This window comes from Harpia harpyja, chromosome 4, assembly GCF_026419915.1.
Source record: "Harpia harpyja isolate bHarHar1 chromosome 4, bHarHar1 primary haplotype, whole genome shotgun sequence".
NCBI classification, from domain to species: domain Eukaryota; kingdom Metazoa; phylum Chordata; class Aves; order Accipitriformes; family Accipitridae; genus Harpia; species Harpia harpyja.
This window is the reverse complement of record NC_068943.1, coordinates 72,187,051-72,212,831: the sequence shown is the minus strand read 5'-3', so window position 1 is coordinate 72,212,831 and position 25,781 is coordinate 72,187,051. Positions and strand designations below refer to the sequence as shown.

Sequence of the window (25,781 nt, the reverse complement as noted above, 5' to 3'; positions counted from 1 at the left end):
TGTTTCTATTTGGGATTAGGTGAAGTATCTCCCCCCATGACTGGATGGCCAGCAGGCAGGACAAATACATTTAAATATCTGCTCTAAATCAAGGAGAGAGAGGATAAATTTAACTCTTTTTCCCACAATATAATTGTTGTTCTTTCTATTCCTGTACAGTGTATGGGTTTTGGGGCTTTTTTTACACACAGCCCAAGATCAATGACCCAAGCAGGTGTCCCAGGTCACAACTTGACTGGAGAGTAGGGAAGAGAAGATTCATGGCTCGGGTTTTCAAGCAGGTTGCCCTCTTAGCCAGAGGTAGGTGCCTGTCTATTGCCAGCTTTATTGGATTAGAGTAGAAACCTAAGCACAAATTTTACATGTCCTCTTTATTTCACCTCTCATGGGTTTATGCAGGCACTTGGCTGGTTCTGAGGGTACCCTTCTTACACAGATCCCATACATTGCCTGGAAGGACCCAGGACCTGTGGGGACCCGGGCACTGTGTGTTGGAGTAGGTTGTGCTGCAACAGCAGTGAAGTATTTATTCTGTATCTGAGCTGGGCAGCTGAGAAAGCCCAGCCTGGGTACAAGTTGTGAGGCAGTTTAATTTTGCCTCTAAGCACATCTAGACAATATGGGCACAGCTGAGCAATTTGCTTGGCCTTGCCCCTTTTAACACAAGGAGCTTGTATTAAAAGCAGATACCTGACTGGATCGTTAGCCAGACTATCATAGTGCGTGGCCACATATTCCTCTTCCTGTCCAGCAACCTGGTCATTAATCTGTGCTTCCCGACACACAGACCCTTCCTCAAGGCAGCCGGCAGTGTTCACTGAAGCATGGGAAGGTAGGGAGCCTTTGGAGTGGCAGTGTCAAATGGGACCAGTAAGGGTGTGCCCAGCGCTGCAAAACCAGTGGGGTGAGAGATGCGAGTGGCTAGGGTATGGACAGAGAACTTGTCAGGATGAAACCCCTGCATACCCCAATGACTTCTACCTTCCCTGTGTGCCCTGGTTTCCACATTAAGGAAACAGTGGGTGCCCTAGGCAGGACCTGCAATGCCCCCCAGTATGTGCCAGTTGCAGTGTGACATGCCAGGGCCCTGGGAGACATCATCTCCTGCAATGGTTACAGCCACGACTGCTCCCACTTACCTCGGGTGGCCTTATCCAAAATGCAGATTAACTTGCCATGGATACAGAGACTTCAGAGCTGGCCCTTTGCAGTATGAGATAAGGTTTGGCAGGGCTGGTGCTTAGCTGGCGCTAAAAAGGGCTGATGGGTGCTGGTGACTGCATACAGTCAGTACCCCCGTATCCTGCTCTCCAGCACGCCCCTCAGCACCCACTGCCATCTGGCATTTCATTATCCTGTATGTCCCAACAGTCCTAGATACAGACATTTTTTCAGTGCTGCTGTGCTGATTCAGTTCCTAAGCAGTGGACTGAGGTAAAAAATTGGTTAAGCATTTAGACATTGACTATTCTTAGATTAGACCAGGATCCTATCACTTTTTAATCTTTCCTTTGATAAGATACCTGAATCACAGTTTTAAAATTCACTGCAGCATAGATATTCAGCCCTCAAATATTTCTTACATTGATTCCCTAAATTATTCTTTTTTCTTCCCCCAGAATATCCAGGATGAATACAGGGTTCTGTGAATCATCTCATTCATGCTTCATATGGAGGTAATGCTGCCACTTATCTGTTTTATTGACCTGTTTACATAGCCAAGGGTGCTGCTGCAAGCTGATATTCAATTGGTGATATTCTGATTTCCTGGGATACATGCAATATGACTAATTTTATGAGTTAAACATTGAAGGGATGCCATCAGTTTTTAAAAGTCACATTCCCACTTCACTCTTTCTCATAATAATTGTTACAAGCAATATTACAGAGATCACCATAACAACAAAAATAAGGGGGAGGTGGGGAGAGTGTTTTGCCTTAGTCTGGAGTTTTGAAAGATCTTTTGGGTTTTTTTAATTTTGCACTGGACAGAATTTATGCGTTTGTATATGGTCAGTGCCTCTACTTGCTGTTTGTAAGTAGTTTCTTCCCAGAAAATATATAAACCTGGGTCTGCCTAACAGCATCACAGATGAGATTGTGGGGGCGGTGGCTGAAAAGTAGAACTGGTATAGGGTTGAGGACTGAACCTTGGGTCCACCCCTTTCTGCTTACTGCCGTTCTGCTCTTCCCTTTTCATCCTCTCCTCTCCTTTTCGGGAGAAACTACTGAACTTAGAAGGAAGGCTTCACATTTCCATAGTCATGGCACTCTTTTCTTCCCTAACCCCAGTCTTTATAGCTATTACCTGTGTTTTGATTGGGGTAATACTGAAGAAGACTAATGGAGAGAAGGAAAAACATGAAACTAAAAGCAAGCCTCTATCTCGTCCGTGGGTTGATGAAGATTTAAAAGATGGCACTGACCACCACTTAGAGGAAGAAGGTAAGAAAAATCTTATCCGCTGAGCACTTTTGTTGTTTGAATTTTATCTGCTGACACGAATAAAGGAGATGCGATCTTCTGGAGTTCTCCACAGTGATAGCAATGCATAGTGCTACACTGCCGCTGTGCCCTGGAAGGAGGCTGTCCTCATGTCATGTCATGTCATTCTTGGTGTAAATCTCTATTTTCCCCAGATCCCACAGGTCAGAGTGCAAAAAGAAAATGCATTTTCACAGACTCCTGTCTGTCCCTCTGCACAGCAGACCTCAGACCTAGGAGGGACTCTGTTGGCAATGTAGGGAAAGAAAGGAGATACTGCTGAAGTCCCCCCAGCCTCTTCCCAGGCCTCATTAGTGTGAGCAAAGGGAAGACCTGAGCAAAGAGTTTCTATCTGCAAGCTGATTTTGTAGACATCTCATCCCACTTTACCATCTAGTGCTGCATATTTGGTCTCAGCACCCCCAGAAATGTTGGAAATGGGTTTATTACAGTTATTACAAAAGTTCTCCATTTGTGACTTCTGAGAACGTCCATGAGAGCTTGAGCTGGAGTAGCACTGGGATCATTTGGGAGCTATGTTGATCAAGTAAGAACAAAATGTGGTGATGGTATTAATCTGTTCACACAACTGCATATTTGAACCTGTACAAAATGCCTCTTTTTTTTTAGTAGTGATTTCTACTGCATCTACAGTAGTGACACACAGACAAAAGTCTGAGCACAAAATACGCCCTTCCTTCTTTTTGTTTCCTGATTATCCTCCATAAGCTCCCTTTATTTCCTTATAAAATAAAAACCTACACATTTCTGTTCCTATGAAGTTTTTAAACGTGCGGCTAATAGATTTTTTTTTTTTCTCAAGCTGGTTTCAAAGGCTTTTTGTGTGGTTTTTTTGTCCCATAATGACACATTCCCTGAGTCTGCTTCTAGGAATCTTGAAACTTATATTGTTTTTCTGTACATATACCTGTTTCTAAGAACCATTATTTCTCTTTACTTCGCAGTGTTCGGTGTACTTTGAGTTAGTGTTGTGTATCAGTTTCCAGAAATAGCTGATAGTTGGAACATTTTGAACCACGTTGACTATTACCCAAATACACAAAATTTCTTTAAAAATTAGTTTATATGTTGTATCCTCCTTTGTTCAATGCAAAATAGATTCCGTATAAAATTATCCCCTATTTACTTTGTCATTAGTGGCTTACTAGTTCAGTTAAATTGCTGCAAATTAAAATTCCTGTGGGTAGTTCAAGTTATAATCTATGAATTATCAGTGACATCTTTGATTACAGTTGTTTCTATCAGTTTAAAAGTTTAGTTCCTCTAAATAAACAAACCTATTGGCTCTTAACAAGGAGCCTTACTGCCACAGCTGCATATATAAAATGTTATTCTTTTATGTCTTAGTTGTTTTCCCTTTTATTCAGGTGCTAAATCCAAAATTATATTAGTTTAAAATTTCTTACAAAAAATTGACAGGTATATAGACACGTTTGTGCTGTTGCTAAAAGGAGATTTATTTATTTTTAAATAAAACCTCTCTCAATGTACCATGTCATCTGACATCAAATTAGGTTTTCTTGCTATGTTGCTTTTAACAGCAAATAATCATCTTTCCCTTAATGGTGTGTGATTTGAAGCAACATCTTTGCAAAACAGGCATGTCTTTTATCTCTAGAAAAATTAAAATAATTGCATCATGCTTAGAGAAGTTTTTCTTCAGCAGGGGAAAGCCCAGCCTAAGTGAGAAGATAATATGGCCACCTTGGTAAGGATCTGCTACTCTGCTAATGCTATAATTAAGAATCAACACATATTCACCCTGTTTTCAGTGTTAAAATTTTCACTGACTGCACTAGATGCTGAAATGGAAACATGGATGTAGACAGAGATTTTCTTAATAGTAAAGAATACTTTACCTGCTGTGTAAATTCTGCTGCTTTACTAGTGTATCTTACTTTATCAGAAAAGCTCATTTGTACTTAAGTGGCTCAAGCTGGCTTGTGTTTAAAGTTCCTCTGAAGAGAATTTGAATGAGGTGAGATGAAACATTTTTAAGGCTTTGTCTAAAGCTAGAGTCCAGGGCTGCCATAGGTGAACAAGCTGAATTTTGAACAGCCCCTGATAGGAAGGGCAGCTGAAGACCAAGTCTTTCGATATGCATCCGTGACCAAAGGGAGGGTGCTTTGCCAAGAGAGTGAAGCACTCTGTAAGAAAAGCACTGAACTTGGGTGACATCAGCCCCATGAACATTCCCTGAAGTGGCACCAGCAGGGATGTTTCCCCTGAGCGGGACATACCTTGGAGCAGCAAAGCCTTCAGAGTAATTAGCTGAACTGCTTGGGCAGACTCAGTAGGGTCACTTATTAGCAGTGAAGGGTAGAAGGGGGAGGGCCAAGTGCTCCCAAGCTTGTCTGTGTTATGCTTTCGGTAGCTGAAGAGAAGGATGTTTCTCAGAGCAGCCAGAAACCCAGTTCTTTGGTTAAGTGGAAAGCATTCACTCAGTCCATTTGTTTAATGCCTTAACTGGCAGTACTTCAGATTTGTTTGCATTCCCATCTGTCCTGTAACTTTTTCCTTAATTTATGAGATCCAGAATGAGAGACTGTTGTGCTGTGGATTGGCAAGAATGGTCTGTATGTGTGTGTATCTGGCCATGTCTTGCATTAGGTCACGTGTGATTAGATACAGATGAAAAAGATGTTTCTTCAGCCTTGTCTTGAATTATGAGTCACAAGGGGTCTCTTCTAGTGGTGGGCATCTCATCCTAAAGTGGTGGTACCTCGTCTCCCACTGCTTCAGGTTTACACAATTAGATGTGGACTATTACAAAGACAAATTCAGCCTTTAGCCCAGGGAGCTTATTGTATATTGGTCACTTTCTTGGTCATACGTTCAGATCAATACAGTTGATGGATATGGTAAATACAGACCCAGTTTACAGTGGTGTGGAGGATGAGGTTGAAATTTATTTGTATCCTTGTTACCCTGGGGATCAGTTGCAGAGATCAATAGCCAAGGCATTTTATTACTACATATTAATCGTGGGGACTTTGGTGATGTACTCTACTTAAGGCCCAAATGTTCCATCTCTTCTGAAAATGCACTGCTCTTTGCTTGTGATACTTCTTATAACAGACCTCTCTGACTTAGAAATATTTCTCCACTCCCCAAGTTCAAAGGCTTCCCATATCTTTTAATATTACTACTGACATGAATCAGGCAGTAGCAGTTTAATTTTCCAATTCAGTGACAGTTCATGCTTTGTGTCATTTAGGAGCACAGGACTTACACAGACATGATGCATCATTGTGTTTATCTCCCCGCTGCTGCAGACACCTCCAGCCTTTGTCATCAGCTGAATGAACATGAAAACTGGCCTTTTTTGTCCCTACTTCTTTAACCTTGCTGGAAAGCTATTCCAGAACTTCGTGCTATGGGTTAAAAATCCTCCTCTGCCTGCCTGCCCGCCCAAACTTACTTAATACTATACCCATTTTTCCTGTTCCATCTTCTTGTTAGCTTAAAGGATGCTTCTCCAGCCCTTGTGTATACCCTCCTGTGGTTTACAGGCAGCAATCAGATTACCTCTCAGCTTTCCTTTTACTAGGTAAACCAGCAAATCTTCTCTTTATAAAACAGCCACTCCATTTCTCTGAAGATCTTAAGAAACCTTCTGCAACTATATTCCAGTTTGAGGTAATTTTCACAGTATTTTGATGCTGGCTTCTTTCTTCCAGGGTCTGCCTCTCCCACTTGATACTTCTTTTGCTTAAGATCCCTGACCAGCTCTTGAGGTTTCCAGGATCAGCCTGCTAACCACTATTTATAACCCACTAGTAAGGCACTCCATCTCTTTTAGTTCCCTATTAGCCACACAGTTCAGGATTGGATTCACTACTGGGATTCCTGTAGTGGCAGATTATGTAGCAGTCTGCCATTAATCAAGCAAAAAAAGAGAAGGTCAGTTGCCCAGCATTTTAAGTCCAAAGATGTGAAAGCTTTCTTTATATACATTAAATTGTTCTCCTATGTATTGTGCCTTTACACTGGAAAAGAGGATTGGAGAGGAATTCTATGCTTAGGAAGCAATTCCTTAGAGAAGAAACTGAAAGAGTTGGTTTGGAAAGCAAACACATTGGTCTAGACTGAGGTTACAAGTAAGGTTTCTCAAGGATGGGTTTCAGGACCAATTGTTAATATTTTCTAGTGGTCTTTGCATAAAACCAAGGAGTGTACAAGTGAAATTTCTTAATGACATACAACTGGGACCCAACGACACAGGGAAGTGTCAGTGTCAGTAAAATAAGTGGCCAACAGAAATGAAATGACAAGTCGTTGTTCTTAGTGTGAGTTTATGTTATTAGGAACTCATGGTAAGAATTTTTGCTACAAACTGAGGCAAAATTTATTACATGATTTGTAGGCTGATTATAACCTCCCCTATGAACTGCGGGGAAGAACACAAACATAATCCTAAATGTATCCAGAGAGGAATTTCTGATAGAGTCAGAGAAATAGTACTTCTAAAATGAGATTTCACTTGGGAAGTCTGAGCCAAAACCATTTCAGATTTGCTTAAAGAGCAGGAAGCCTGCTGACTATTGTAAATGTACAATAGAATTGATGGCAATCTTGAGAATGTGGCTAACAAGATAATAGACTGACTAGCAGGATGTCTGTTGTCCATCAAATGATGGAATACACAGAGATGTAAACAAGACATTTGTAGTATTGTATAATGTGACCGTACAAGCAGGAATATGTCTAAACACAGCAATTAAAGATATAGAGAGCATGCACTAAACAGATGGTGCTGATAATGATTTTAGCTTAGCATATGGATAATGTTAACTGCTAAGAATGAATGGTAGACACATGGTGGAAAAGAATAAATAATAGATGAATTTATTTATTAAAAAAAAATTGCCAGGAGAGTTTTGGGTTTGTGTGTCAGTTGTCTCACTTCTGGGTTCTTCCCCTGCCTCAGCCAGTATTCCCATTTTGAGTGTATCAAGGTTTTAAAGTTTTGCTTACAAAACTTAAGCTTAGATGTAGTGATTCTCACACTTTCATTCTCACTAGTCACCTCACCTTTGTCCCATGTCCAAAATCTTTGAAAGGACATTTCTTTTTTCACTATGTTATTATTAAGTTGAACCATCTTGACCACGCAGCATCTTCACTTCTTCTCTTCTACTTACATGGGAAAAAAACCAACCTGCAAAACAAGCAAACAGATGTCTCAAAATTTAACTCGGCTTGACCTTACATAATACTGCAAGTTTTATACTTCCTGTCTTACAAGGTCTACATTTCTGTGCTAACTAATCTTTTTCTTCCATTCCTAGTTGCCTATAGATCATTTGAGATGTTTATTCAACCAATTACATCTAAGATGATTTTTATACCTCTGATTTAAAGAAATGCCAAATCTCTCTGCTTCCTGATCTCTGAATTCTTCAATCTGAGTTCTCCAACTTAATTTTTCTTAATCCCTTATTTTCCCCAAGTTTTTTCTCTTAAAAATCGAGAACCACAGTTAGACCTATTTTTTCTTACCCTTTCATTTAGTCAATTAAATTGAATGAACTGATAATATTTTTTTTTTTTTTTCTAATGTCCTCCCTTTTCACTGAAACCAAAGCTAAGAGAGTCACTGCACCAAGAGAAGAATGGGTTATTTGGTTAAGGTATGGGATGCGTCAGCTGGGAAGCCTGGTTTTTAGTATTATCGTAATATTTCCTGTTTGGTCTATACCTGGAAAGCTATGCTTCCGCTGTGTACTTCATAACAATGGTGTGGTTGAGGCAATATGACTCTCTTAAAGATGTGTCCTGATCTAGATGTGACCTTGGGGGCCTTTGTAGGCTTCACACTATCCCAGAAGATAGTGAATCTCAAAAACCAACCCTTTTTTAGCCATGCTACTTTTTTATTTCTTTACAGTCCACCATGACATCAATTATTACCTATTTTTTTATTGATATGCTTCCTGCACAAGTCAAAGCAGGCACTGCTGTTGTTATAGTGTCTTCATTCTTCCTTCCCTGCCATCTTTTGTTTCATGTCCTGCACAGGCACTGATAGCTTGTCCAGTTTGCTGTCTAGGCCTCTGTACTCAACTGGCTACAAGTAACATCCTCTTTGGATTAAGTACATCATCTGAGTCAGTTCTCTGACTACTGCCCTCATCCATAAAAGTAATTTAATCTTGCTCTTCATCCTTCTGTCCTTCAACATTCATGTATATATTGATGGTTTATCACCTACCTGACTTCCCTCTCCTTGTGTTTCAAAACCAGGTACAGAGATTACACAAATTTCCTCCAGCCTTTGCTGCCATTTGAGAAACCTCCTTTGTAAAGATTTTCAGTATTTTATAGACTAGTCTCAGTATCTCAGTATCGCTAACTCAAAATGATTATTGATAGTTTTGCAATAATACTAGAAAAAGAGATGACCAAGCAGGGCTTGGATTTGCTTAGGAACCAAGGTTAGACCATCAAGTCTCCTCCATCAGTGGCTGAATAAGAGGTATGGTGCATTGAATGTATGCCATTTCCTACTTTCTAAACTTTGATAAAAATCTCATCATAAGAAAGTAAATAGTGAGAGCACATAAGAACTCTTGGTTCCTGGAGTTAGTTTTATTTGACTGTTTCTAGGCCAGAAATAGTCTATTTCTATTTCCCAGGACACTCAATGTTGTAAACTTGTGAAATGGATAGGGATGATCACTACAGCACATTAATATAAGCACAAATAGTATAGTCTGACCTGAAATTTTCACCAAGACACTTATCCAATACCTACTTTCAGTATAGTTTTCTGGTCAGATTCTGCCTTCTGATAGACAATGCATAACCTCAGCTGATTTCAGGAAGTTTTTTGTTATCATAAGGAAAATATTTCTGCCATTTAGAAACTCCTCTTACAAGAGTGCCTATGGATAAAATTAAGTTGTGCATCATTCTGTGTAACTACTAAATCTCAGTTCAGCAATGAATATCTTTCTTGTAGTTTCAGTACGGCTATACAGAAGATGGATTTGGAGAGGGACAATTAATTTTATTGGACCAATCAAGACAGTTGCAGGAGGCCATCCACCTTCCAGGCCCGTAAGGCCTTTGAGAGGAGCTTGCAGGAGATGTTATGTGCCCAAAGCTTGCATGATTTTCTGTCCTGTCGATATCAATGGACACCTTCTGAATTTCTGTACTGGCCAGACAGTCCTCAGTCGAGTTGGAAAGGGTTGATGAGTTGCCATGTCCCAAGTCCTTTTTTTTTCCCTTAGGGTTTTATACATTTTTGGGTCATCACTTTTTCTCTCAAATCCTTTGGCTGCCAGGCATCACTGTCCCAACTTCTGTCTGTGGAAGGTTTTGCATATTGGCTTTTACCAGCTTAACATAGTGGTCCTTGAAAATGGCATCCTATGGTACCATGCACGGTGTGGAAGAGGTGGGAAGGATGCAGAGCTCTAACCATCTACCTGTCTCTCCTCCCCAGCTATCCTACCACTGTAAAACATGTAGGATGTTGAACACTGGGTCCACAGCAGAAGGTCTTCCTTTCAACATCCTCTTGCACCACACTACTTGCTACTATAAACATAGCCTTTTAACCCTGTAGTATTCCCTTCACTGAGTGTGGAGGAGGAACAGCAAAAAAGGGGGTGTGAAAGTTTCTGAAAGAGATCATCACCAGAATCCTAGCAAAAGGGCAAGTCCTAGTCAGCCGATTGCTATTGAATAGTAAATAATGTACTTTACTAAGTGTAAACCACAAAGGGAATGCTAGGAAGAGGCATCCTCTTCCTTTTTCAGTTTGAGTGTGAAAGATGGCTACAAAAATAATTTTTACAATGGGTCACTGCTTCCCATTACCCTGGAGCCAGGTCCTTGCAGACTGTGACTGAGAGTGCTTAATACAGGCATGAAATTCTAAACAAAACAAATTTTCTGGGTGACTTCTTTGTATGCAAAATGAAATGTATGTTGTTTGGGGACCAGAATCATTCTGTTTAGAATCAACATATGAAACTGTATATATTGCAGCCTCTTGCACATGCTGAGCTGCACTTGTGAATATTTCACTGCTGTTTATAAAATGAACAAAAAAATCAGCCTGGTCTCTAAGGCAACTGCGTACTACTAAAACACAGAAATAATTGCTGTTTGAATTTGCACTGGAGATTGCTATGATTCCAGAATAACAGCCTAATGGCAACTGAAAAAGCACCGGAATATTTTTTCCTGACTCAGCCCTCTGTAGCAGATTGCTCAATACTATTGACTAGTCAAAATGCAAAATTTAAATGGCTTTAACTTCCACATTATAGTTGCAAAAAATGCTGTCCCTGCTGATTCTAGGAATGCAGGGGAGAAAGAGATCTCAGAGACAACAGAAGATGCATTTTGTGGTATTAAAAAAACCCAGAGAGACACATTTCAGTGAAATGAGGAACCATTTTGAGTTCTTAAATTAAAGACAAGAAACACAATATCCCACATTTGATATGTTGTTATCCTAAGTATAGATGCCTGTCATCCATTTCCTCTTATGCTGAAAGTATCATGAAACCAAAGAACTTAACCACAAAGTCACATCTGTGCAGAGCCTAGACTTGTAATGATTCTGCTATGAAACATGCTATGAATATGGAAGAAGCTGACATTCAGCTTGTCAGAGGAGATTTTACACATATTGGTAGTTAAGCCCTTTCTTTAACTTCAGTAATTTAATTGATTTTTTCTTATTAGGCTGCTCAGGAAGGAACACACATGTTCACACTTATTTACTGAGAAAAGTGAGCTGAAAGGTTGGCCACCTTTCCACCACTGTTTCAGTTTGTAACCCATTTGTACAGGCAGGCTTGCAGACTGAAGTGGAGAAGGCCATGACTTCTTTGTAGATCACACTTGCTACAGCCGGGAGGACCCTCCTGCCTCTTGGTATTTAAACAAGGTGTTTATTCAGTAGCTGGAGCTAGGGATCAATGAGTTGTGTCAACTGAACCCTCAGACTTTGCCTTTCCAGTGGTGTAGAAGTGCGATGTATGCCAATGCAGGCCAAAGTGCATTAAAGTGGTGAACGCCAAAGGTATAAACAGTGTTCTCCAGCAAAAAAATTCTTAACCACTTTTATTTTCTTGCAGATGTTGATGAAGAGTGGCAAGGTCTTGATGAAAATATTGCCCATGTCCCTTTCTTCGCAGAGCGCTACTCTGAGGGTGAAATGATTAAAAGGTCACAGATGTTTTATGAGCTTCTTAATAAGAGGAGGTCTGTCAGGTTTCTCAGTGATGAGCCGGTCCCCAGGGAGGTTATCGATAATGTCATCAGAACAGCAGGTATGGTACTGAGTGGTTCAAGGTTTGGGGAGAAAAAAAAAAGGGGGGGGATCAGCATTGCTGTTCAACTGTGTAAAACTGATGTGGAAAAGCCAAGAGAATTGGCATTTGGCTTATGGTTTCCTAGATTCAGCTGTAGCTATAATGAATGAGCACCTATTGATTGATTGGAAATTACGCAGCTTGAACAACTATGTGTCGGGGACTGGTTTGGAGCATTCCCAATTCCTTTGTATTTGCAGTGCACCCAAAAGGGAGAAAGAGCATTTCAACAGCATGAAACAAACCATTTCATTTTCAAGCCTTAAAAGATGTTATTTAAAACAAAATCAATGTCCAGTTTAGTGAGACATCTTTCAAATAGAAATACTGAAGTGTTTTCTCTCAAAAATGTCAAATTATGTGTACTTCACATGCTTTAAAATTTCATGTATTATGATATTTATCATGTGTACATTTTGTTTGTTGCTTTTTTTTCCCCCAAACAAATTGATGAAATTGTCTCAGCCACGCAAAATATTTCGGTCGACATAAATGGTTGAGTTTTATTATGGGGAAAAAAGTTTCAGTCTAGAACAAAAAAACTTTTCCAGTCCTTTCAACATCAGTGCCAGGCCCCTATTGCATATGACTGGAGTGTTATGCTGAGGACCCTGATCAAGATTATTTGACTGAATATCAGAAATTAATTTTCTTTTTTTTTTTTTTGAGAATTTATGTGTTGCAAAACATTACTGTCATGTCCTGTTCTAATCTCATCTCTGCTTAGTAACATTGACTTCAGCCAGGAGTGGCTTTGATCCTCATTATTGCTCTTATTCTATGAACCAGCCGCTGCTAGTATAGAAAATATTCACAAGCTGCCTTAGAGAAAAGTTCAGTAGCCTCTAGCAGGATTAATAATATAGAGATTCTTAGCATTTAAGCTGCATTGTTTTCCCATTAAAAACTGTAAGCAGCTTTGTTACTGCACTGTAACAAGTCTGCATCTTCCTCTAATTAGCTGGGAGTCATTAAAACACTGAGCATGTTTTGGCAAATGCAGCAAAGCGAACAAGCCTAGAGTGCAGATGAAGTACTTAGTAACCCTCAAAGCATTGGGCTGTGTAGAGAAAAAGAAAACAAAGCAAAGCATAAATGTCATCAGTTCTTACTCATACCTGAGGAGAGGCAAGGTTCACAATATAAACAGATTTTAATATAAAAGGTAGTTCAAGCTGCTTATTCAGTGTTTGTCAAACTGAAATCAGTGCTTAGGTCAGCAAATATTGTATGTGTTCAAGACCTTCAAATATTTTTAAAATATGTATGAGGGGCTGGAGAGATCTAAACAGTCTCCTTAACCTATTTATCTGTAAACCTGCATAGATAACTATATTCTTCAGCTTCTGGCTTTCATCCTGTAGGCAGTTAAAATATTCTCCAATGGTGTTGGTGTGTAATGATCAGGGCTGAATGAGCAAATGCAGATTTAATATGTGCACACCTACATACACCAGCTGTCTTTGGGACAACAAACTCAAACCTGTGTGCTATATGGCAGATGTCTGCATTGTGCAGCTCCTCATCTTTGTCAGTCAGCGACAGTTTCCTGTGGGTGGTCGCTTAGTCTTGGTTCCCTGAAAGCCATTAGCTTTGCCCTTCAGCTAAAATCATGTCTCAGAGTTGGGTGCCTATTCAGATGGTGTGTTGCTTTCAGCATAATGTTTTGTAATAACATTACTGCATACATATATTGTGCCATAATACTGCCTCATCATAAGAACCACAAAGGAATTTTTACAAATCCCTAACTTTGGTTTCCTGTAAGGTGGCTCTATGAAAGGACTAACCTCTGTCATTGAATGGGACTTCAGATTTTTCGAGAAAGAAATGAATAGGAGTGTGTGCCAGAACTTACCTTAGTCCTTTTCTTCCCATCTAATCCACCTGCTTTCCCATTGCTCTGTTGGTCAGCCTGAAAGCCCACAAGGAAGAGCTGATACCTCTCACTGCACACCCTCCTTCCTGCATTTTCATCTTTCCCTGTTTTTGTATGAAGGTACTTCACCCAGTGGAGCGCACACTGAGCCCTGGACCTTTGTGGTAGTGCAAGATCCATATTTAAAACATAAGATTCGTGAGATTGTAGAAGAAGAAGAAGAAATCAACTACAAAAAAAGGATGGGAGACAGATGGGTTAATGACCTGAAAAGATTGAGGTACGAAAAAGTCAATTGGCTAAGGGGTTTGAAGGGAGCCGTGTTTTAATCTAGGAAAGACTATATTGGGAAGTTTTAGTCAAGCTGCTTTTTTTTTTTCTTTTGCATTTTTTTGACTTATTTTCAGAAGAAAAAAAACACAAACCCAAAACCTGAAAATATTCAGCTCAATTTTTAAAACTGTTTTAAAAATGTTTTTTCAGTCTGTGCTCCTTAAACTCTCTGCAGTTTTCTGGTGCTCCTCAGGAGGGCAGCTGTAAATGTTTCGCATGTCCCGATCACAGAAAAAGAAGGAAGGTCAGATCACAGAAAAAGAAGGAAGGTCAGATCACAGAAAAAGAAAGAAGTCAGAGACTGCCCCAGCCAGAGAGTTGCCAGGGTCGCTATACTGTGGTCATTTTGCTAATTTACAGGTGGGAAGAAAAGACTCCTGTTTGAGGAAAGTGGAGTTCCTACCCAGCAGGAGCTGAAAAAAAAATATTTACTATCTGTATGTTAATTCTGGCTGCCTTGTTCTAAGGGCCAGGTGAGATGCAGCACCTGACTGATACACACAAAAGAAAAATTCACTATGCCTGCGTGCTTCAATCTTACCAGAAGAAAGATGAAATAAGTGACTCAGATGTTCAGCACACTCTTTTCTGTTGCATGGCTTTGTCTTGATTCTCAAGATGACGGGAATCTTACTGAAAGCACCACAGTTTAGAAAACTGAAGTGATAAAATAAGCTTGTCTTGAATTCTTCCAGTATCCTTTTCCATTTCTTCCTCCCTCTTGCTTTTAATATATTTCTAAGATTCATGTTTGGAAAGAAAAACTTAAAAATATGTGTAGAATTGTACCTTGGTGGCTGGTTCATAAACACTGCATCCTTAAATTGGCTCCTTTGTTATTTTTTTTCATGTGACCTCTGTTGCCATAACTCTTGTCCAAGTTTTTTCCTGTTGTTTGCCAAACAATGAAGCTCCCAAAGTCATTGGGAGCTTTGCTGCTGACTGAGGTAACCCCAAGGCTTGTCGCTATGTGAGTGCTGAATTATGCAAGATTTAATTGTTCCAAATGCCCTCCAAAGCCTGACTGACTTGCTTAACTTCACACAATGGGAAGATGTCTACTGAGTCTTGGCTTGTCAAATGAAGCATATGCACAAAGCCTTATAGTGTTGATTTGCTCTACTTGTTTCATGTTGTTATTTTTCAGGTGCTTATGTGCTATGTAAATTTATGTGCTATGTAAACAACTAAAAGATTGTATTTTTTATATCTTGAGTGAGAACAGGAGAAAGCACACATTTTCTTATCTAAATCCTGCATCATAATTGTGTATATTGTCATTAAAAAAAAAGGGAACTAAATGAATTCTAACAAGGCTGAAATACCCAGAAACAGAATAACTTTTTTTGCCGTGAAAATATATTTAGGTTTACACATTAGGCCAAGAAGTTTTGAACTTTTCTGCCAGCAGTTTTCCCCGCAATTACAAAAAAGCTGGCACTGCTGGTAACAGGTGGATCTGCAAGTCTGCAAAATTCCAGGAATTAAACAACCTCAAGGGCAAATGCTTATGAGGCCAGTTCACAAATAAGAGGTCAAGAACTACCTCCTATTTTTATGCAATTCCACTCTTCAGAGTGAGCGCATCAACTCCTCAGCCAATTCGGTTAAAATTGAGAACTCTATTCAACCTTTTTTTTTCTTTTTCCAGAAATGTTTCTATTTAAGCTGATAATACTTAATCCTTTGCAGTGAATGTTCTAAGATTTAGTCTACTGCTATAATTGTCATGTACCTTTAGTGCCCCTTTGCAGACAGTAAATGTGACTTACGGGAAAGTGAAAAAGTTGCAAAGTAAATGTCTTAAACATTATTCTTTTGCAGAACAAACTGGATCAAAGAGTACTTGGACACTGCTCCGTATCTGATCCTCATTTTCAAGCAGGTATATGGGTGGCTTCCAAATGGCAAAAAGAAGACCCACTACTACAATGAAATCAGTGTTTCTATTGCCTGTGGTATCCTGCTTGCTGCACTGCAGGTATGTTGACAGACCAACATAATGGGAGTCAATATATCAGTTTGGATTACATACCAAGACTATTCTGCCCAAATGAGGGTGGAACCCAATTTAGATTTTAACATTATCAGTCCTCTGGATTACTCCAATTCCTGGAAATATGTCTTAGGTTTGAGTTTTAAAGTTATTCTGCACAGGCCTACATCTGAGAAGGTGGTTCCTCTCCTCAGTGCTGGTTAACAAGAAGAAAAATGTAATGCAGCTTACTTCCAGATTTGTCACTCTTGTCCCGGGACAGGCTTCAGCCCCTGTGGTTTTTGCCTTATGCTAACAGGGCTGACAGGGTCTGCAGGCTACCCCAAGCATGGCTGTGCAGTGCCACACTGGCCCCTTCTTTTCAGTAATCCCTGAAAACCAGCTTAACCCCAAATCATTTTTAGTACACAGTGCTGGAAAAAAAAATCAAGGACATATTTCACAGAACAGGCTGTACTATTTCAATCAGTCTTTCCAAGGCTCAGTGAAACGATTTCTAAAGCTCAGCATGTTTGACACCAGCCAGTTGGATTTTCTCAGTGGTTTCTCAGTGCTCGGTTCTGCTTTTTGTATCTGATGTACTCACACAAGTGTTTAAATAGTGAAGCTAGTCTGATAGTTAACTTGGCCTGTCAGCAGGGTAACAGCAAGGTGCCACCTCTTATATTAGGCCAATTTCCTACTAGGAACTGCAATTTCTCCTCCATTCTGTTTTGAGTGACACTTCCCTTCCTGCATTGCTGCTTCTCCGGAGGATCTTCAGGATGGGAAATCTGAGAAGTGAGCAGTGCAGAAGCACATTGCTGGGATGTTGCTGCTCTGCAGCTGCACAGTGCTCTGTATTTTCCCTCCACGGAGCAGAGAGCAAAGGGAATGCACAGGGAATGGGGCAGATCCAGACCTGTGTCACTAGTGCCTTAGTCAGAAGCAGTCGGAGTGACAAGGCTCCACTTTCCCCTGAGCCAGCCCACCGTCAGGTGGGATTTCGGAGGCTCCCTACCAACCGTTAGGCTCCTTAGTGCTGTCTCTTTCCCAGCTCCTATAAATTAATTGACAACATTGAAGGACACAGTGCCATGGAGTCGTAACACTCAGCACCACCACTATTAGCTCTTCTACTCTTAAAAAGATCATAGAGATTACTTAACATGAGAGACCCATTGCCTGAGCACCTCTCGCTGGCTGACTTTTATACCTCAAAGCCTCCCAAAATGTTTACATTACATGGAGGGAGAGACTGAAATCCACATGTGCAACTATCAGGAAGTACCTCAGCTCTGTGGTCATATCTTGGATAATGTCAGCTCTTTATTATTTGTCAGTTGTTCAGCTTTTTTGTGAGATTCCATAAGAGAGGAGGAGAGATACATAGACTTATTTTGGGGTTCTGATGTAAGCCAGAACATTGGCCACTGTGAGAGATGGCAACAGACTCCTGTGACAACTTCTGAGGCAGAGCCTGTGCCCGCTGTCCCTGTGAGGTACAGCTCTTGAGAAGGAACAAATGTTCACAAAGCTGTAAGGCATCTTCCTGCCAGCTGTATGGAGGCAAGAACCCAAACATTTCTCTGTATAAGCCAGATGAACCCCATGGGATGATATTCCAGTGATAACCCCACAACTGCCTCTCAGCTTCACTGTGGCCATGGGTCCCCAATTACACTGAGTACCGCAGGCAGCCTCCTGCTGTACAGCATACAGACATGTCAGGCAGAACGTGCTGTTGCTGCAGTGGAGAAGTACTGTACTTCTCTGTAGGCAAAGCAGGCATCTTTTATGGTACCATTGAGTCTGTTAGTAAATTAGATGTTCTAAAGCCCGCAGCAGGGTCTAACAAAGTAGCATTTCTGGGCTAGTCAATAGGAGAATGTGTACAGGTCTGGTGGGAATAACAGATAGAAACACAGAGCACAGACTTCTGTCTCACTCTGTTGCTGTCTGTCTTGCTGCAGAATGCGGGTCTGTACACAGTGACCTCCACACCCCTCAACTGCGGCCCCCAACTCCGGGTGCTGCTCCAGCGCCCAGCAAACGAGAAGCTGCTCTTGCTGCTCCCTGTTGGCTATCCCAAGAAAGAGGCTACAGTGCCTGCGCTGACCCGAAAGCCGCTGAAAGACATCATGGTGGTCATGTGAGCCCAGCGCCAGGAAGAAAGAGTACATCCCTGCTGCCAGCTAGTAAGCAGCAGCCAGCTGAAGTTGTCACTGCTGTTTCTGTGTATCATCCTCCTACGTCACTGCTGCTCTGGCTGTTTACACCTGTATTTCTTTCAGTGCTAGTAATCTACTAATAGTAGTGAGCAGTCAAGCACCGCGCATTTGACAGCTGCTGTTGCCAATGAGCCCAGGCAGTTGTTCCAGGGGATGTGTACAATGGCCTTTAAATGACCTTCATCACTCGATTTTTCTTATGCATTGTAGGGACAAATCTTTCCTTGAACTGGAATGTATATTCTCCTTATACTTTTGTGATAACCGTTACACAGTTATTTTCACTTCAGAAATTTAATGGAGGTTGTATTAAAAGATATAAGGAGGTCAAACTCAGCTGTGTTATCTTGATCAGTGTGTGCTATTTAAATGCCCCTTCCTCTTCACTGTGTTCAGTTCTGCATAGGAGGAAGCTATTTTTCTCATATACAGTAGCATTTTCCTTACCTGATTGATCTCAAAAACATTTTCTATATCAGGCTTTCTTAAACTATTGCTGGTACAAGTGTCTTCGGCTGGGGGAGATCTAGTAGAAACAAAGCATCCAAGTAATTTCCTTGTTACCATTTATTTATACATGTTCCAGGCACAGTTAGATCATATGGCAGCTATCAGTTGTGCCCCCTTCTGCTTCCACTTCTACTGTTCTGGTTATCCTGTTTATACCTACAGCTATACCAGTTTAACACCCTGAAATTAAAGACCCTGACACATGAGAGGTGCTTTCGTGTCACACCAAATCAGGCATATTTAGGTTTATTTTAAGGTCGCTTCCCACAGAAGTAATGGTCCCTACTAAAAGCCTTGTCTACAGGCAAGATGTGAACAGGCACCAGCGGCAGTTGCTCACTGGAAGGGTTGATGCTACTGATACCTGCGCTGGCAGAGCCCCCTCGTGGGGTTGCGGTTCCTGCCGGCTTTGCGAGCAGTCCAAGATGAAAACACTGAAAGAGAGGCTTCCTTCCCTGAAGCTGCCTATATTCTGTGAAATACTTGCCCATCCTGCTCTCTGCTGCACGTAACTTCAGGCAAATTCAGCCAAACTGGCTTCAGCCTTCCTTAGGGGTTAACTCATTGCGCCTTGTCTGAAGTCAGTCCTATTTAACATGATCTGTTGTCAGCTAAGCAAGTGGAGGGGATGATATTTTGCAGAGGTACAGCTTTTTGCAGTGTTAATGCCTCTGTCGCCCAATGAGAAAAACTATTTTCCTCTTTGGCAGACCATTTTGCTGGTATTTGGCAGGCATGGTTCTGTGTTCACCTGTTTTACTAGCCCCGTTTCACATACTCAGTGGTACAACAATGGCAGGAAGAGTTTCTCATGCAGACCTAGTCTGAAACGAACTTTTATAACTACAGTAAAATAAAAAAGAAGTCTTGTGTCTACATGCTTGCACGGTCTAAAAGCTAGTCAGGGAGAGAGGGATGAGCTGAACCAAGCCAAGGCCGACAGGCTGCAGGTCCCCAGTTACCAGGAACACATATTAAAGTCACTCTAGCAAGTTTTTCTTCTGTGCAGATGCTGCTCTGCCATAGCAGGTCCCTTTGCAAAGCAGTTCATACCTGCTGTAAATGTATATAAGCCCTCTTATGTTTGTTTTAATTCAGAGTTCACATCGATAGAGGACTGAAACCTGTGTCACTTTGCAATCTCTCCTATAGCTACAGAAATCCGCTGCCTCTGCCTGGCCTCTGTCTGCAAAGTAAATGGCATGTTTGTTCCACGAAAGTACCCAGAGAAGATTTACCAAATTAATTCAGTTTTAAACAGCAGGACCTTGCATATATAAGGCCATTTCTAGTATGGTTTCATAATTAAAAAACAAATAACTAAACCACTTCAAAAATATAAAAAAAAGTCACAATAACAAACATTGGTATATACCAATATACCTCTTTATAACAAATAAGATTAATGGTGGGTTTTTTTCCCCCATGTGTTGATTCCAGAAACTAATATACACATAGTAGCTGGAAAAACAAAGCCCTCACACCTACTAGATGGGAAAGATTATGTCCAGGAAAGGATTTCTGAAATCATAAAATATAAGTAAAAGCAGCATTTTTTTTTTTTATTCCATACAAATGCTTATTCAAATGCAAATACTCCAGTAGTATTACAACTGCTGATGATACTGCAGAGTCTTATATAAATCATGTTAGTGCTCCTGTTGTGACAAGCCTACTTGGAATTGCCACTGTTCTCTAATAAGTGTGCTGCCTTTACTTAAAACAGAAATTAAGTAAGAATGAAAGTTGCCTTTCCATGCAACACATTATTTAATAAAATTAAGGTTGGCATTTAAATTGTTTTACACTTAACTAGGGATTTTTCCTTTGGGTGAACAAACAGTGTTTTTTCAGGAAGCGAACATTCTGGGAGGAATGTCTCCCACACAACCAGTAGGGATTTAATTTTTATATTCCTCCCCTTCTTATGTTTAAAACCAAGATTAAAAGACTTGGCAGGGTTAGCAAAAGATGCTGGAACTCGGCATGTCTCCTCATGATATCTTATGGCCACATCTCCGAAAGGCTCTGGACTCAGTCTACCCACCTCTTCTAGAAAATGACTGTACCTCTCAGATAGGAACCGAGCCCTTTAGAAAACTTACCTCTAAATACTAGTTTTCTAGAATCACAGAATAATTGAGGTTGGAAGGGACTTCCAGCATTCATCCTCTCCAAACCTCTGCTCAAAGCACATCTAGTTAGATCAGGTTGCTCAGGGTCTTGTCCAGTCAAATTCTGAACAGCTCTAAGGATGGAGATTCTATAACCTCTTCAGGCAACCTGTATGGTATTTGTTCACTTCCATGGTAAAAAAATGTTTTCCTGCTCTCTAATTGGAGTTTCCCATGTTTCAACTTGTGTCCATTGCCTCTTGGCCTATTGCTGTGCGTCTCCAAGAGAAGTCTGGCTTCGTCTTCTCTGTGTCTTCCAATCAGGTACCCGCAGACAGCAATTAGGTCTCCCCTGAGCCTTCTCTTCTCCACACTGAACACAGCTCTGTGTGCCCCAGCTCCCTGGCCAGTTTGGTGGAATCTGCTGGACTTGCTCCAGCACGTCACTATCTTTCTTGTACTGAACAGGCCAAAACTGGACATAGTACTCCAGACATGGTCTCACAAGTGCCAAATGGAGAGGAAGGACCACTTCTCTGGCCCTGCTTGCTACACTTTTAGTAATGCAGCCCAGGATGTGGTTGGCCGCCTTTGCTGCAAGGGCACACTGCTGATCCATGTCCAACTTGCTGTCCACCATGCACCCTGGGGTCCTTTCCTGAAAAGCTGCTGGCTGGGCCCAGCCTGTACAGTGGCACTGGGTTATTCTATCCCAGATGCGGGACTTTGTATTTACTTTTGATGAAATCCATGAAGTTCCTATCTGCTCATTTCTGCAGCGTGTTCAAGTCCTTCTGATTAGCATCACCACTCACCAGTGTTACAAGCACTTCCTGCAATTTGGTGTCATCCCCAAACTTGCTAAGAGTGCACTCTATCCTGTCGTCTTTTGCCCTCAGTTCTCTTCAGCTTACGGTAACCCTCCCAGGCGTATCTAGTTTAAAGTCTTCCCTACCAGGTTAACAAGGCCTGTTTCCAAACATACTCTTGCCCCCTCTTTCTCAGATGCATCCCGTCCCTGTTCAGCAGCCCTTGTTCATCAAAGAGAGTCCTGTAGTCAAAAAACCCGAGCCCTGCCTGTGATACCAGCCACACAGGCAAGTGTTGACCCACTGAAGGACTCCACATCTGCTCAGGCCTTTCCCCCTGACCAGAGAGGAGACGGCGCCTGGGCCGCCATGCCCTTTACCCTGCTCCCAGAGCCACCCAGTCACTCTTGCTTGATATGCTCCCGTCACTCCTGACAGCATTAGTGGTGCTCAGATGGATCAGCAGCAAGGGGCAGCAGCTTGAGGTCCTGTGCAACATCCCTGGTCCTGACCCTGGCAAGCAGCAAACCTCCTGAGATGTCAGGCTGGGCCAGCAAGCAGGCTCCAGGGACCATTCTCTTGCCTTTCCCTTTGGTGCAGGCCCTGGGCTTGGGCCCCACAGTACCCTGACGGTCAGGGCCCCCGGCACTGTATTCCTGCGGTGGTTGTAGATCTGCAGCTGCAGCAGGCACCTTCCCACCTGTGGCCAGAAGCCACCAGCTGCCGGCCCTCCCCATGGGTAGGCAGGGGATGTTGGTCTCTGAGAGGCGAGGAGGACGGAGGGTGGGGAAGTGTCACCCGGGAGCAGCAGGTGCCTGTGCGTGGCTTCCTACATCTGAGAGGGGTGCTGGTAGCATTGGTAGCATTCGCAGGCTAAACCCCGGGTATCTGAGGGGGGCTCAGGCAGGCTTGTTCTCTTGCAAGGAGGAAACGACCGACGACTGGGGTGAGACAGAGAGGACTGCTGCCCAAGAGCAGGCTGTGCTGGGCTTCCCTTTGCTGAGAGAATGGTGTTGGCAGCCTTCACGAGCTAAGTGACTCCCCATAGGGCTGGGGAGAACATCTGGGCAGGCTTGTAGCCTTGTGAGAGTGGACCTGCAGAGGTAAGAAGTGTCACCCAGGAGCACGGGATGCCACGGCTTCTTTTTGCTGTGAGGGTGGATCTAGTGGCAGAAGTGTGCAGCACTGATGGAGTTCATGACCTAAATGTCAGGTTCTTTGAGGGGTGTTTGGGTGGGCTTATAGTCCTATGAGAACAGTGATGGTGGGGAAGAAGGGGACACACATCAGTCAGGAGAAACAGGCACCTGTACGAGGCTGCCATTTGCTGTCAGGGCAGCAGGAATGTGCAACAGCATTCATAAGCTACATGAAGCACGCAGGGGGAGGTGTTCAGGTGGGCACGTAGTCTCACGAGGAGGAACCTGCTAGGGAAAGAAAGGGGAGAAGTGTAGCCCAAGAGCAGCAGAAGGTTGTGCTGGGCTTTCCCTTTTCTGTCGAGGACTGTGTGGGTGGCAGAAGTATGTGGCAGGGATGGTGTCCGTGAGTGAAATGACAGGCTTTTGTGAGGGAGGGGGACTTTTGGCTGACCCTGTAGTCTCATCTCAGCAAAGATTCCTCGTGGGTGGCCTCAAGTCAAGCCATTCCCTCTAGCTGTATGATGCAGCATGTGCCATCTCATCTCATTTTAAGAAAAGAAAAAAATACCTCATCTCTTGATGGTCAGACTCTCACTGAGCACTGTGTGGAAGCCTTGGTACAGCATACATTTCTTTGAGAAATGGATCTCTCTAGTCACCCTTGTGCCCTTTTGTTAAAGCATAACTGTTTCTTATAGCCAATTATTGTCCTTGTTCACAATCAACAATTGAATGCCACCTTGTGAAAACATGGGTGGTTTGGGGGGAAAAAAGGCTGCTAACACTGAATAACATTTCTGGGATCTTTCTTCCTTGAACTGTGTGAGCAAATTTATGTGCATTCAAGGACCCCCATTGTCTGAGGTTTGCCAAACAATTGGGCTCAAAATCAGGTGCAACATGCTGGGTTGCATCAGAACCCTGGTGATTAAAGGAATAAGTGTCACATGTTGTTGGAACTCGGAACCATGGGAAACTGCCTGTCTCCTCCCACTGCATGGATGGCTAAACTGGCATTGGTTTCAATATGCCCTTGTAAAGTATTGCAGCTCACCTGGTGCTTCATTAGCAATCCAGCTGGCCATGAAGTGAGGCAGAGAGCACCAGCATCCTACCCACTCCATCATCTTCCTTTCTGGCCAGGTAAGCCAGAACCCAACTGATTCTGCTAGAAATAATTTTAAATCTTTATGATTCAGAGTGCAAGGTCTGGGGACTCTGTTACACTGGTATATATGCTCATCTTCTCAATAGCTTAGAACTCACCTATGTGATCAAGTGTAAGGTTCCCATAAGCTAGCTGGGCTGTAGTAACCATCTAAGTGCACTGTTCTCAGCTTGAAGAAAATAGCAGGTTTTCAGTATTTAGCTTCTTTGCAAATAGTTTAAAGCTAAGGGCTGCTACCTTGCATTTGATGGAGATAACTGTGCCCAGGAACAGCTACTTGGTCTCAGCTGGTGCCCAGGGATGTATTAAGCTGTAGTTTATCAGCTGTGTATTTGAGCACTTCTTACCATATGAATTTATGCTAGTACAATAAAAGCAAAGCAACTTGCGGGTGTAAGGAAGTCCTAATATGGTGCTGTGTATCCTGCATGAACAGAAGCATGCAAGCCACAACCTCAGGTTATGGTTTTGCTCTGACCAAGCTGCAGCACTTCGAAGACCCTAAAGCAAGTAGATGTGCTGTCAGCATTTGATTGATTTATTTCTTTAATTGCTGTATAGATCTCATGGACTCATGAAAAATGAATCTTGAGAAAGCATCCATCTCGCACTCCAAGGCAGGATCAGCTGTACCTGAATGCCAGGTACTGACACAACATGAATCCACAGCACTAATTCACTGCTCCCGGCAAAAAACTTGAAAGAAATAAAAACTCAAAAGCTAATTGTGCCAGCACATACAAGTGCTAGGACGGGTTTTTTTTCCAGAAGGGCTCAGTCTTGGCTACATGTAGCTGTCACTGATCAGACCTCCATGGACATCATTAAGAAGAGGTTGACTGCTGTGTCGTTTGTGAAGATTTCCATCCACCTGAGCTTAGTCAACTGTTATGCTTTCACAGAACAGACATGGTATTCATGACTCATAACTCTCAAGGCATTTCATTATTTCTTTGGCTAACATTACCTATATCAGACATCTAAGAGAGCTATAACCTCTCAGCCAAGTCTTTGCCCATATAGAAGGAACTCCCCTATGCTTGTGGAGTGTAAATAATAAGGAGAACACTTAATGGCATGAAAGCTAGGCAACAAGTCCATTCAAATTTAAGATGGAAGAGAGTCCTTGAAGCTTGAATCAGCACAGCTGCAAGTTACCAGTTAAACATCACATCCTGTTCCAGGTTGCATGTATGCGTGCATGTAATCACTATTAACCTTAGCTACAAGACTGGAACTGCGTTGAACTAGTTCTGGTAGAAACACAGACAGTGAAGGCAGTCCAAGACCCAGGTAACACAGTGTAAGACATGGGAAAACAATACTGATCAGTGAGATGGGTAATGACCATAACCTCAAGGCATCAGTTACCAACTTTTTTGAGAGATAGCATCAAGAGAGGAGGTGTTTGAAGGATTTTTAAGAGAATTATAAAGTACTTGAAGTTATTTATGAGGAGCTGTCCTGAGCCTGAGGGTAAGTTCTTGTCTCTTGCCTGAGGGTGAGATCCTGTAACTGAGATCACTAGTGACTCAGCTTGAAAGGGTGAGACCAGAGTCAGACAGTTTTGCCCTAGAATGTGACAGTGTTGGTGGAGTTCTGAGGAACACCTCTTGGGAATACCAAGGTCAAAGTTTGTATATTAATAGTAGAGTAGACACAAGCACAGCTGTGGAGACCCGCAACAGTCACAGATGTGCCTCAAAGAGAGGATCTGCTTTAACGAACTGACTTATTCTCTGTTGGATATGCAGTAGGGACACCGGTCTGTAGATTATGC

General features: G+C 42.1%; 1 protein-coding gene and 1 long non-coding RNA gene across 2 annotated transcripts; one reads left to right on the top strand and one right to left on the bottom strand.

Annotated features, from left to right (window-relative positions):
* The first annotated feature begins 2,170 nt into the window (after window positions 1–2,170).
* On the top strand, window positions 2,171–18,593 carry IYD (iodotyrosine deiodinase). The gene is made up of 5 exons (XM_052784737.1): window positions 2,171–2,445; window positions 11,607–11,801; window positions 13,843–14,002; window positions 15,880–16,036; window positions 18,004–18,593. The coding sequence occupies exons 1-5, from the start codon at window positions 2,265–2,267 to the stop codon at window positions 18,184–18,186; spliced, it is 876 nt and encodes a 291-aa protein (XP_052640697.1). The 5' UTR covers window positions 2,171–2,264; the 3' UTR covers window positions 18,187–18,593.
* Window positions 9,498–11,347, bottom strand: LOC128140617 (uncharacterized). Its single transcript, XR_008234792.1, has 2 exons — window positions 11,251–11,347; window positions 9,498–9,819 (listed from the first exon to the last, which is right to left on the bottom strand). It is a non-coding gene; the product is annotated as an uncharacterized LOC128140617 (long non-coding RNA).
* Window positions 18,594–25,781: the final 7,188 nt, after the last annotated feature.

Bases quoted from the DNA above. Each gene is read 5' to 3' on its own strand.
- IYD (XM_052784737.1), top strand. From the start codon at position 2,265: ATGGCACTCTTTTCTTCCCTAACCCCAGTCTTTATAGCTATTACCTGT. The intron at 11,802-13,842 runs GTATGGTACTGA...TTTTGTATGAAG, and splicing joins TAATGTCATCAGAACAGCAG to GTACTTCACCCAGTGGAGCG. The intron at 14,003-15,879 runs GTACGAAAAAGT...ATTCTTTTGCAG, and splicing joins AATGACCTGAAAAGATTGAG to AACAAACTGGATCAAAGAGT.